Source organism: Myotis lucifugus, unplaced genomic scaffold, assembly GCF_000147115.1.
Source record: "Myotis lucifugus unplaced genomic scaffold, Myoluc2.0 scaffold_347, whole genome shotgun sequence".
Classification (NCBI taxonomy): Eukaryota; Metazoa; Chordata; class Mammalia; order Chiroptera; family Vespertilionidae; genus Myotis; species Myotis lucifugus.
The window spans coordinates 696,208-709,030 of NW_005871395.1; the positions used below are offsets into that span (position 1 = coordinate 696,208).

At 41.6% G+C, this 12,823-nt stretch overlaps 1 protein-coding gene across 1 annotated transcript in view; it reads right to left on the reverse strand.

Annotated features, from left to right (window-relative positions):
* The window catches only part of SLC26A8 (solute carrier family 26 member 8), an 81,228-nt gene that overhangs the window by 14,662 nt on the left and 53,743 nt on the right, over nucleotides 1–12,823 (reverse strand). Inside the window, exons 9-11 of the mRNA XM_023764782.1 lie at nucleotides 6,408–6,555; nucleotides 5,002–5,115; nucleotides 2,500–2,577 (exon numbers count right to left, since the gene is read on the reverse strand). Coding sequence (XP_023620550.1) covers nucleotides 2,500–2,577; nucleotides 5,002–5,115; nucleotides 6,408–6,555 — 340 coding nt within the window. The remainder of the gene's footprint in view (nucleotides 1–2,499; nucleotides 2,578–5,001; nucleotides 5,116–6,407; nucleotides 6,556–12,823) is intronic.

The following is a 12,823-nucleotide window of genomic DNA, read 5'->3' on the forward strand; positions in this document are numbered from 1 at the left end:
ACAATGCAAAGTAATATCAATTCATAGAAAATAATATTGATCAGATATATGCCAAAATGTTAATAGTGGTTCATTTGTAAATGTGGATGACATTTTTAGCTCTTATGAATTTTCAAAAGTTTTTAGAAATAGGCACGTCTACTTTTCTAATGGAAAAAAGTTTTCTTAAATATGAGAAAACGAAAATTTATACTCGGTTGTAAAAATCATCAGGGCCTTAAAGTAGAACTAAACTAGTTTAAGAAACACTTTCTTGTGTTTATGAAGTCCCTGCATTGGCTTAACATTTCTCAGCCTTTCCCTCGTCACCCTCTCCTCTGTCTGCTCTGCCTGGGAATTAGAACTGACCCTACCACCAGGATGGCCGGAGCCAAGCTTACTCTGGATTTCTGAGGTTACTCAGTGACCAGTTGGACTCAATAGTACCGGAGGGAAGAGCAAAGATGAAGTTAGCAGAAATTATTTCCTTTCCATTTTTATCTTCTTTCCAGTCAGGAATCTCCAAACTTTCTGCAATTTGCAGGGAGATGTGGTGGAAAGGAAAAGAATCTCAACTTCATAGGGTTTTTTCAAAATGTTTGGCTTGAGGGAAGGAGTATAAAGAGGAAACATGGATTTTCATAAAACAATATACAATAAAAAATTTACCTTTCTGAATATTAAGGTTAGAGATGCTCATGTGTAAAGAAGAATTAATCTCAGATATAATTTCCATCATCCAAGAGATAACAATTATTAACATTTTGGTATGTTCTATTTTTTTCCTCACACAAATCGAAGCAATATTGAATACACTGTTTTGTATCATGTTTTCTAAATTTTTGTTTTGGTCCCCTGGCTAAGTAACTGAGATCCTAGCCAGGATGCTCCAACAATTCTTCCAATAAGGGTTTTGCAACAAGCTATTCATAGCCTTTCAAGGAAGGAAGCAATCTTTAATACTCATAGAGCCTCATTAGTATAGTACTCAGATGTTCCACTGGTCAGATTGTGTTCACATTTTCTTACCCACAAACATCCTACCAGATGCTGTAAAAAGAATGTGACATAACATGGGGCGCCAAAAGCAGGGGCTGTTCTCTCTCTAACATATTTGCAATAAGGGAGTGCTACCTACTTTTATCAGTAGTCTCCATACATGTTTGGAGCTTTAAAAAGTTCTGATTCTTCTAGCTAAAAAGCAAAAACAACTCTGTTCAAAGTAAATTAGTGAGTGGCTTTGCTAAAATAGACTCCATAGTGATTGCACCAAAGGTGCTATACAAACTCAGTTCTGGAGATGACTTCTGCCGGGAATCAGAGGACAGCTTGTGTGATAAGCACAAGCTTAATCCCACCCCCAGGCATAGATTCGTTGGCTGGGGCCCAAGGTCCCTGAATCACAAGAACAGAGGCATCAAGAGCCTGGAGGTAGCCTGCTCTGTGGCAACCTGATATTCACCAGGTGCAATGGACACGTTCAAAAGGAGGCGGGTAATGGCCCGGCTGGCGTGGCTCAGTGGTTGAGCGTCGACCTATGAACCAGAAGGTCACGGTTCGATTCCTGGTCAGGGCACGCGCCTGGGTTGTGGGCTCAATCCCTAGTGTGGGGCATGCAGGAGGCAGCTGTTCAATGATTCTCTCTCATCATTGAGGTTTCTATCTCTCCCTCTCCCTTCCTCTCTGAAATCAATTTTAAAAAAAGGATGGGGTAACATTTACTACCACTGCAGCTTCAGACTGCCACCTCAGCTTGGAACCAAGCTGCAACACCAGGCAGGAACCCTCCTCCCACCTCCCTCAGTACTTATCTAAAAATGGCTAAAGGGAACATTAAAGAAATTTAAAAGGAAGTCATGGTCACTGAGCATTGATCTCTATTGAGAACAAATTGATTATAGCCAGGAATTAATGCGCCTGGAATCTCTCAATGCACGGTGGTCGGTCTCACAAAAAGGAAGAAATGGCACCTGAGCATATAGGAGCATCCCAGCTGAACACAGTTATAACTCAACTGCCAGGTCTTGCCTTCTCGTATTGTAAGCTAACCAGAGACAGTGGGGAAGCAGGCGAGGGGTTGAGTTCACCTGTGTGCAAAACAGGCCCCCCCCGGAAGCGGTTTGGGAAAGCAGATGGTGTGAATGTGCACTGAGGGTCTAAGCCTGTGATGGTAATGGGCGTTCTGGCATCTGAAGTCTGTGTTGGTCTCTTTAACTGAATCCTTACTGTAAAGCTTACTTTAGAGCTTAAGTGATTAAAAGAAGATTAATAACAATAATGGCTAATGTTTCTTGAGTGCTAATTACTAGCTCAACGCTGTTCTCTCTATATTATATATAACATCTTATTTGAATCCCAATCCTGAGAGGTAGGTGCTATTATTGTAAAGGAAAGGCACTGGAGAGAGGCCGGGGCAGGCCGTGAGGGCGTGCTGGGTGCAGTTCTGCTCAGAGATACCCACCAAGATGCAATCTGGACCCTGGGCTTTCTGGGCTTGGATATTCGATCAGTTCCACTTACATTTGGCAGTTCGTAGAAAAAGGATTCCACCTTCACCATCAGGAGCAGCATCAAGCCTGCTCCTACCAGAGATGCAAACTGAGGAGACAGAGCCGGTTGGAGAGAGACCATCAGGATCGTACTGGTCCCTGCCTGCAACCGAGGCTTCTGCTTGGTGAGAAGCACGTCAGTTTTTCTTAAAAGGAACTGAGTGTGACCATCCAGCATTAAGTGCATTTTTGTTGGCCTGACACTGTCAGGTCTTGTCAAAGTGCTAACCACAGGCTAGGTGCTCCACCCGTACTCGCTGATGAACGCATGGGTGCTTTCTAAGGGTCCACATTGTCCTGGTGTTTAATCTTTACTGCCTTAGCCTTTTGCTGTGAATCGGAGTCTCCTAAACCCCGGCTTGCACTCCCTCCTCACGCTAACCCCTCCTTGAACAGTTCAGAAAAGCCCTCGCAGAGCCCTCACTGTCAGCCCTGAAATCACAACCATTCCTCCTTCCATATCAATAAACACCCCCGCTCTGGGAGCGTGGGACCAGGCAAGGAGGCCAGGCCTTGGAAAGCAGGGAGTGAGGAAAGGAACCCACTCAGGGAGCGCAGGGCGCACAGTGGTCAGCACTGAATAAGCGGGAAGACGGACCAGGGACAGCCCAACTGGCCACAAGCCCAGGGCTCTTCACATGCCCTCTGCCATGGGCCTGCCAACATGTCCGGCCCAGGCCATGGCTGGAGGGCTGATAGGTTTGGGTGCAGCCAGTGAAGACAAGTGGATTCTAGATCGGGGAAAAAGTAAAGAGAAATCCAAACACTTATACAGAGTTTGTATTTATGCCAGACAAAAAATAAAGCTGCCCTGGGTGGCAGGTCATGTCTGAGAGCTTCAGAGCCAGACCTGAGCTTGTCTGAAGGCCCGGGGAACTGAGGAAATACAGGAGCTCTTGGGCGGAGTGAATCAAAAGGCCCCAGAGGAAGGGGTGGAGAGGACACCCACTGCTGTGGGATGAAGAGGCTGAGCCAGTCTCAGAGGCCTTTGCCCGTCCAGGTCAGAAACCAAAGTGGAGGCTCCAAGGGTAGCTCCAAGGGTAGGGCCGGGGGCCGGCAGCATTCTCTGTCTGAACCAGGATCTGCACTGGGCAAGTCAGGGTCTCCAGGAAGGGTTACCAGCACCCCAGACACATGCCTCCCACCAAGGGTCACTGCGCCGCACAGAGATGCCATTGGCAGGAGGGTGTGCTGCGTGGGACAGCAATGCAGCAGCAGAGAACAGGATGGGGCCATGGGCTGCCTTAGGCAGGCGCTTTGCCCAGCAGGCACTGGCAACTCCCAGGCTGAAGTGAAGGCCTTCTTCCTTCCCTCCATCTGTACATATCTAACCCCCTTCAGTAGTCCACGGAAGTCCCACTTCCCCCATCACTCTCCTTGCAGAATTTATGGCACTTTTTACTTATTGTCCTTATTCTGCACTTAATTTTACTTGCGCTGTGATTTCGTTTTTTCTAATGGTGTGCATCTTTTCTCCCCAAGTTTATGCTTGTATACTGAATCAACAAAGTGTGTTGTCAAAAATCACTGGGAACTAAAATCTGGAATTGCCATTTCCATTTCTTCTGAGCATAAAACCTTCTCATTATGACTTCAAGTTCTTTCGCCCTTGCATCGAACATCCTTCTTCTTACATAACCCAACTTCCTTTTTTTCTGGTAAAGAGTGGGAAAGGGCTGCTCCTTAAAGTCAGCGTGTCTGGCAGCAGCTGTATGACATGAAGCTCAGTCCACATAGACTGATCTAAATGGTCTTACTAGACACATGCTCTTGTCCCTGCCTAATCTTCTGATTTTTATGAGCTTTCACCTTCTATTTCACAAGTTTAGCCATGGAATGTGACACTTTACCTTTCCCCACTAAAATTTAGTGTCGATTCTTCTGACACTTCCATGTCTGACCTAGATAATTTTCTATCATACCAAGGTAGGATGATCATAAATTCCCAAGGCTCATCTAGACAAAGACCTTACTCTCTATCATGAAAGCCCCTTGCCATACCCTTTGAGGAAGCCAGGAAAGCTTCTGGTTTGGCTGCCGTGATAGAGTTGAATTATTGCTTTCCCAGAGTAGAACTAAGAATATATCATATATATATATATATATATATATATATATATATATATATATATATATATATATATATAAAGTTTATAGGTGATTGTTAGTTCACCTGAAATATTATCTTTTAGGTTACATGAAAAATGGTTGTGTTTTTTTCTTTTGTGTGTGTGTGTGTGAACTTCTCACATAGAATAAGACCTCTGTAGAAAATGACTTTCAAGTTCCATATTGACAAATACCTTTTAAGACAAAAATCTAAACAAAAATTAAGGCAAACATGAGATCCTCCCCAACAAGTATAACATTAAAATAGCAATGTGATTAAACTAATGTAACCCCTTTCTATGAAAACATATGAATAGACATCAATATTTTTAAATGCTAGAGATCAAATTCTATTTCTGCATACCTGTTGTCTTCCTCCAGATTTATCCTGGATCATTGTCCTAATAATAGCACCAGTGAACACACAAGATCTGAAAAATGAGCTGACGACATTGCAAATGCCAATGACTATTAAATCCTATAAAGAAATAGCAAACGATTTAGGCCCACTATTTGTTGAAGAATGCTGATTTAAGTTTGAACTGAAGGTATACTGTCTGTTTCTGGTGCATGAGAATAGGTTGTTTATATCATTTCAAATAACACGGAAGTGTTCTTAGAAGAACAAAAGGATGGCACATCTGATTTCTAGATTAGGTTGAAACTTCATTTTAGTTAGTGATCACAAGGAAAGCACTTTTTCAAAGTGAGAAAATGAGACTTTTGCCTTATTCTCTCTCTCATGATCACTAGGACTTAGAATGATGGAGAGAACATAGTCCTATTTTTCTCTCTTCCTTCTAAACTATCCTAAAAGTAAAAGTGGGACACCTCATGCATCCATATTTCCTTTTTGAGTACTAGGGAAAGTACTGAACTCAGAATAGTTGGAGATATTAAAAAAAAAAAAAAAAAGACAGCCCTAACTGGTTTGGCTCAGTGGATAGAGCATCGGCCTGCGGACCGAAGGGTCCCAGGTTTGATTCCGAAGGTCAAGGGCAGGGGTCCTCAAACTTTTTAAACAGGGGGCCAGTTCACTGTCCCTCAGACCGTTGGAGGGCCGGACTATAGATTAAGAAAAAACTATGAACAAATTCCTATGCACACTGCACATATCTTATTTTGAAGTAAAAAACCAAAACGGGAACAAATACAATATTTGTATTTGCATGTGGCCCGCGGGCCGTAGTTTGAGGACCCCTGGTCAAGGGCATGTACCTTGGTTGCGGGCACATCCCCAGTGGGAGGTGTGCAGGAGGCAGCTGATCGATGTTTCTCTCTTATCGATGTTACTAACTCTCTATCCCTCTCCCTTCCTCTCTGTAAAAAAACAATAAAATATATTTTTTAAAAAAAGACAAAAACTATTTCTGGGAGATTGACTTAATTATATTAGTAGTCTGGTTTTGCTATTCCATATCATTTCTTATTGCACCGCAGAATGTGGTTGACTTCTAAAGACTTTGTGGAAAGGAAGATAAAATTAAAAGGAGAGGAATTCTACTAGCTCAACAATATGATGCCACATGCTATCTTCTTGCATCCCTGCACCGTATCTGTTCTAGGGAAAATTCACTCATGCTAATTCAGATGGGTTCAGAACTAAGTGTGCCACACTTCTCAAAAGTCCTTTGGTAGTTACAGTTCAAATTATATTCTAAAAGATTCTCTGGTTACAGAAGAATCCAGTCTTCACGTTAGCAGGAGGCTCAGATTAGAGTACAAAGATTTAAGGGTCAGAGAAAGTAATAGAAAGGCCTGTCTGCTCACCTGGTTGGAATTGATATTATATTTATGGAAATTGGCAATCTTCTTGCCCAGAAATACAAGCAGTGAGGAGCTCACTATAGCTAAGGAAAAGGCATCTAAAACAATGTCCCGAAGATTATCCAAATTTGGCGTTACAGGAAACAGGAATCTGGAAAAAAATGGTGGAATTATTCCTGGAGAGCTGGAGTCATTCATTGGCACCTCCCCCACTTCATCCTTATTATACAGAGCAGGCCTCAAGCTTAAAACACAAGCAAACAAACAAAACCAGTAAGATATAAAAATAATTGAGGTAAGAGCTTGCCCAAACTGCCAGCAAACTAAGCCAAATTACCAAAGCCAGTAGGAGAACATGCTTTGCTATGTTCTAAGTTCAAGGATTCTGCCATGTAGTAAAGAGAATAGAACAGGTAAAACCAAAACAGATGGACAAGAAATAGTTTACTTATACTATTGGAGACCATTAGTAAACAATAGGCAGATATCACATCTAAGATGGTTTATAACTAAACAGCTCAGTGAATTCCCTTCTATTCACATGCAAATCTTTTAGATTTGCAAATATTTTCTCCAATTCTATGGGTTACCTTTTTACTGTGTTTAAAAGTAAAAAGGTCTTTTGATGCACGAAAGTTTTTAATTTTCATGAAGTCTAATTTGTCTATTTTCTTTTGTTGCCTATGCCTTTGGTAACATATCCAAGAAATCACTGCCAAATCCGATGTCATGAAGCTTTTGTCCTGTTTTCTTCTAACAGTTTTATAGTTTAGGCCTTACATTCAGGTTTTTGATGGACTTTGAGGTAAGTTCTGTATATGGTATTAGGTAAGAATCCCACTTCATTCTTTTGCATGAATATCCAGTTTCCCCAGTACCATTCATTGACAAGATTGTCCTCTCCCCATTGAATGGTCTTGGCATCCTTGTCATTTGACCTCGTATGCAAGGGTTTATTTCTGAGCTCTCCATTTCATTCCATTGGTCTGTATATCTGTCTTTACGCTGGTACCACACTGGTTTTAATTATGGTAGCTTTGTGATAAGTTTTGAAATTTGAGTTCTCCAACTTTTCAGGATTAATCATTTTCAGGATTGCTTTGGCTATTTGGGGCACCTTGTGATTCCATATGAATTTTAGGATTTATTAAAGTTTCTGCAATAAACCTCATTGGGATTTTGATAGGGATTAAATTGAATCTGCAGATAGCCTTGGGTAGCATTGACATCTTAACAACATCTGAACATGGGATGTATTTCCATTTATGAATGTATTCTTTGTTTCATCGATGTTTTGTAGTTTTCATTGTGTAAGACTTTCATCTCCTTGGCTAATTCCTAAGTATTTTATTCATTTTATTAGGAATTTATTGAGCTTCTTAGATGTTTATATTCATGTATTTCATCAAATTTCGTTTTTTTCAGCTATAATTTCTTCAATATTCTCTCTACCCCATTCTCTTTCTCTTTTGCTTTTGAGACCATGATGTGCATGTTGGTTTCTTAATGGTCTTCCACAGGCCCCTTAGACTCTGTTCACTTTTCTCCAATCATTTCCCTCCCAGTTCCTCAGACTCAATAATTTCCATTGTCTTATCTTCAAGTTCATTGATTCTTTTGACTGCTCAAGTTTGCCTATCTCTACAGCCATGTGTTGCTTAATGATGGGGATACATCTGAGAATGTGTCATTAGGTGATTTCATCATTGTGCAAACATCATAGAGTGCACTTACATAAATTTAGATGGTATACACCTAGGCTATATGGTGTAGCCTATTGCTCCTAGGCTACAAATCTGAATAGCATGTTACTGTACTGAAGACTATAGGCAATTGAAAATGGTATTTGTGTATCTAAATATATCTAAATATAGAAAAGGTACAGTAAGACTATGATATAAAAGATAAAATATAAAATATGGTATACCTGTATAGGGCACTTACTATGAATTGAGCTTGCAGGACTGAAAGTTGCTCTAGGTGAGTCAGTGAGTGAGTGGTAAGTGAATACTAAGGCCTAGGACAGAGGCAAACTCATTAGTCAACAGAGCCAAATATCAACAGTACAACGATTGAAATTTCTTTTGAGCCCTGACTGGTTTGGCTCAGTGGATAGAGCGTCAGCCTGCGGACTGAAGGGTCCCGAGTTCGATTCCGGTCAAGGGCATGTGCCTTGGTTGTGGGCACAATCCTAGTGGGGGGTGTGCAGGAGGCAGCTGATCAATGTTTCTCTCTCATCGATGTTTCTGGCTCTCTGTCCCTCTCCCTTCCTCTCTGTAAAAAATCAATAAAATATATTTAAAAAAAAAAAGAAATTTCTTTTGAGAGCCAAATTTTTTAAACTTAAACTATATAGGTAGGTACATTGTTATTAACTTAATTAGGGTACTCCTAAGCTGGCCTTTGCTAAAAATGTCCTCAATCTGATTGAGGTACGTTCGCTGAGGTCGACCCCTTCCAACTCTCCCATCCACACTCGTCTTGTATACTTGTTTCATCTATCTCCTTTCGTTCATCCTCTCTATATGACCAAACCATCTCAACATACCTTTCTCAATCCTCGACACTACATCTTCTTTCACTCCACAACGTCCCCTAAAATTAACTTAATAAACTTTACTTAAAGTTTTAAGTCTTAGTTAAACTATAGGTACGTTGAATAAAACTTGATATCATACTTAATAACGATATTATTTATTGATAAAATTAAATTCCTTACAATTTACCTTACACTATCCATAAAATTAAATCATGACAATGACTGACAAACACTAATGTGAACAATGGCCTTGCATCTCCTTGGAAAGTTTGGGTAAGTCCGGTTTGTATGTTGTTGTTTTTAATTTTAGGCACGATTCCAGGTTCTCATCAATAAGACGACTTCTCAATTTACTCTTGATAAGGTTCATGCTTGAAAATGATTGTTTGCATAAATATGTAGACCCGAATAAGGAAAGAACAGCAAACGCTAGTTTTTTCAGTTGATTGTATGAGTCAGGAATACTATTCCAGGTGTTAAAAATCAACATATCTTCCTTCTCCAGGTCTTTCAAAGCAGACCACTTGTGCTGTGAACTAAGTGCACATTTGTTTTTCTCCAATATTTCTATATCAGCACAAAGATGTTCAAATTTTGAGCTCCACAGTTCTTTGTTTTTTAAATCTAGCAATTGCATTTCAAAGTTGCCAATGTCAATATTAAAGGGAGAAAAATTTAATTCTGCAGTAGCAGTAAGAGGTTTTTTAACAAAGGCTAACATCGCTTTGCTGTTTCTGAATTCCTGAAACCTGTTGAGAAAAGCTTCCCTCATATTTACAAGTGTTGTTTTGAAATAGCAAATGTCAATATCAGAATTATTTTCTTGGTGATGTTTCAACAGGCTTGGAAAGTGAATCAAAGTTTCTCTTTCAAAATCTTGAGCAAAAAGAGATCATTTGTTTTCGAATGAAATAACTTCTTCTAACATCGAAAAAATTGTGTTTTCTTTCCCCTGTAGTTTACGAGTAAGCTGATTTAGATGAGACGTAATGTCTACCATGAAATAAAATTTTTGGATCCACTGATCGTTCGTTAGTTCTGGATAGTGAACATCCTTCTCAAGGAGAAATGCTTTAATTTCTGTTAATAAGGAAGCGGAATGTTTCAAAACGTTTCCTCTTGATAACCAACATACCTTGTTATGCATCAGAAGATCTGCATACTCACTCTCCATTTCAACTAAAAATTCTCTAAACTTTCAATCGCACTGTACGTGCACGACCACACGTGGTATTTTGTGGAAGAGCCACACTCAAGGGGCCAAAGAGCCGCATGTGGCTCGAGAGCCGCGGTTTGCCAACCACTGGCCTAGTACATTAGTGTACACTACCGTATACTTTATAAACCCTGTACACTTAGGTTACATTAAATTTATAAAAAATCATTTCCTTTCTTCAATGACAAATTAACCTTAACTTACTGTAACCTTTTTACTTAATAAACTTACATTTTTTTAAACTTTTTTACTCTTTTGTAATAACACATCTTAAAATACAAACTCGTTGTATAGCTATAAAAATATTTTCTTTCTTTATAGTATTACTAGAGGCCCAATGCACAAAGATTCGTGCAAGAATAGGCCTTCCTTCCCCTGGCTGCCAGCACCACCTTCACTCCGGCCCGGAGCCACCTTTCCACCTTTGCTCCGGCCCGGAGCCACCTTCTGCCTTCGTGCACTGCCCAGAGGCCTGGAGTGACTGGGGAGGGCGGAACGCCTGCGTCATCGCCATGGTGACAATGCAAGCATCCCAGCCCGGCTGCTGCCATCTTTGTCGTGTCAATTTGCATATTCCCTCCTTATTGGCTGTGGGCGCCGCCATCTTTGTCATGAAGTGATGGTCAATTTGCATATTCCATTTTTATTAGATAGGATTCTATAATGTTTCTGTAATTTTTTAAAATAGTCACCTGAGGAAATGTTTTATTGATTTTAGAGAGCAAGGATGGGGGAGAGAGAGGAGGAGGAGAGAGAAACATAGATGTGAGAGAGAAACACTGATCTGTCATCTCTCACAAGCACCCCAACTGGGGATCAAACCTGCAACTTTTTGGTGCATGGAACTATGCTCCAACCAACTGAGCCATCCGGCCAGGGCTATAACATTTTTATTTTTATATTTTTAAAATTTTTGTAAACGTTTTGCTGAAAAACTAAGACACAAACACACATTAGCCTAGGCCTACATAGGGTAAGATCATCAATATCACTGTTTTCCACCTTTACATCTTGTCCCACTGGAAAGTCTTTAGGGCAATAACGAGCATGGAGCTGTCCTCTCTTATGATGACAATGCCTTCTTCTGGAACACTTCCTGAAGGACCTGCCTGAGCTCTTCTTAAGGAGGTATTACTCTCTTCAGAAATATGCCCATGGTGGTTCGCTTGGTTTGTTTCTTTTTCATCATAGTTTGACTGTAAGCAGATAATGCACCATGGATATTTCTCTCTATTAATGAAAACCTTTGGGTGTTGAGTCTAGGTCAAGCATGTCAAACTCAAAGGCTAACATGGGCCAAATAAAAAAAGGTTTAAGTTTATGTGGGCTGCAAAAAAACAAAAGCTTCAATTTTCATAGAAACGTAGGTTTATTTCAATAGGGACATGCTGAATACAAAGGGCTGAAATAAATGTCATCGTTAACATAAAATAATAAAACATTTTAATAACAATTAATATTTTGTCTTGAACATTAACTTACCAGACACTGAATAACTGCACAAATTAATAAGCATAACACAAATAAGCCTATTTTTCTTGTTTTCTGAAAGTGAAATATTTCCTGTTGCGCACACCAAACAAGTCAGTCCAAGACTAATGATGTGGCAATCAGCTGCTAAAATATTCGCTGCTAGTATTAGTGGAGAGAAATGGTGCGCCAGCACGTAAAGTGTGTAAGGGAAATGAATGCAACACGATTATAGTAATCAGTCATTAGAGAACACTGTAGTTCGTTATAATCTACACTAATAAAAGACAGACATGCAAATTGACTGTACCTTTGCTATGCCTTACGCCACGCCCACCAGCCAATCAGAGCGACTATATGCAAATTAACCCAACCAAGATGGCGGTTGGCAGCCACGGAGCTGGAGCAAGCAGGAAGCTTGGTTGCCCCAATGATGGAGGAAGCCAAGCTTCCCGCCTGCTGCGGCCGGCTCTGAGCTCCACACAAGGAAACAAAGTTTCAATTATAGAAGATAAATAAACCCCAGATACCTGCTTTCAGCCGGCCGTGGCCATGGAACTGGAGCAAGCAGGAGGCTTGGGTTGCCCCTGGCGATGGAGGAAGCCAAGCTTCCCTCCTGCCCGCCCTGGCCGGCTCTGAGCTCCACTCAAGGCTACAAAGTTTCAATTATAGAAGGTAAATAAATCCCAGAATTAAAAAAAAAAAAAGAGGCTGGGAGCTTCCATCACTGGGGGGGCTTGGCCAGCCTGAAAACAACCCTTAGCCCCTCACCCAGACTGGCCAGGCACCCCAGTGGAGACCCCTCCACCCTAAAGGGGGTGTGGCCAGCCTGAAAACAGCCATCAGCCCCTCACCCAGGCTGGCCAAACCTCCATGGGGTGAGGGGCCCCACTGGGGGGGGGGCTTTACCAGCCTGCAAACAGCCATCAACCCCTCACCCAGGCTGGCCAGACACCCCAGTGGGGACCCCCACCCTAAAGGGGGTGTTACCAGCCTGCAAACAGCCATCAGCCCCTCACCCAGGCTGGCCAGGCACTCCAGTGGGGACCCCCACCCTGAAGGGGGTGTGACCAGCTGCAAACACCCATCAGCCCCTCACCCAGGCTGGCCAGGCATCCCAGTGGGGACCCCCACCCTGAAGGGGGTGTGACCAGCCTGCAAACACCCATCAGCCCTTCACCCAGGCTGGCCAGG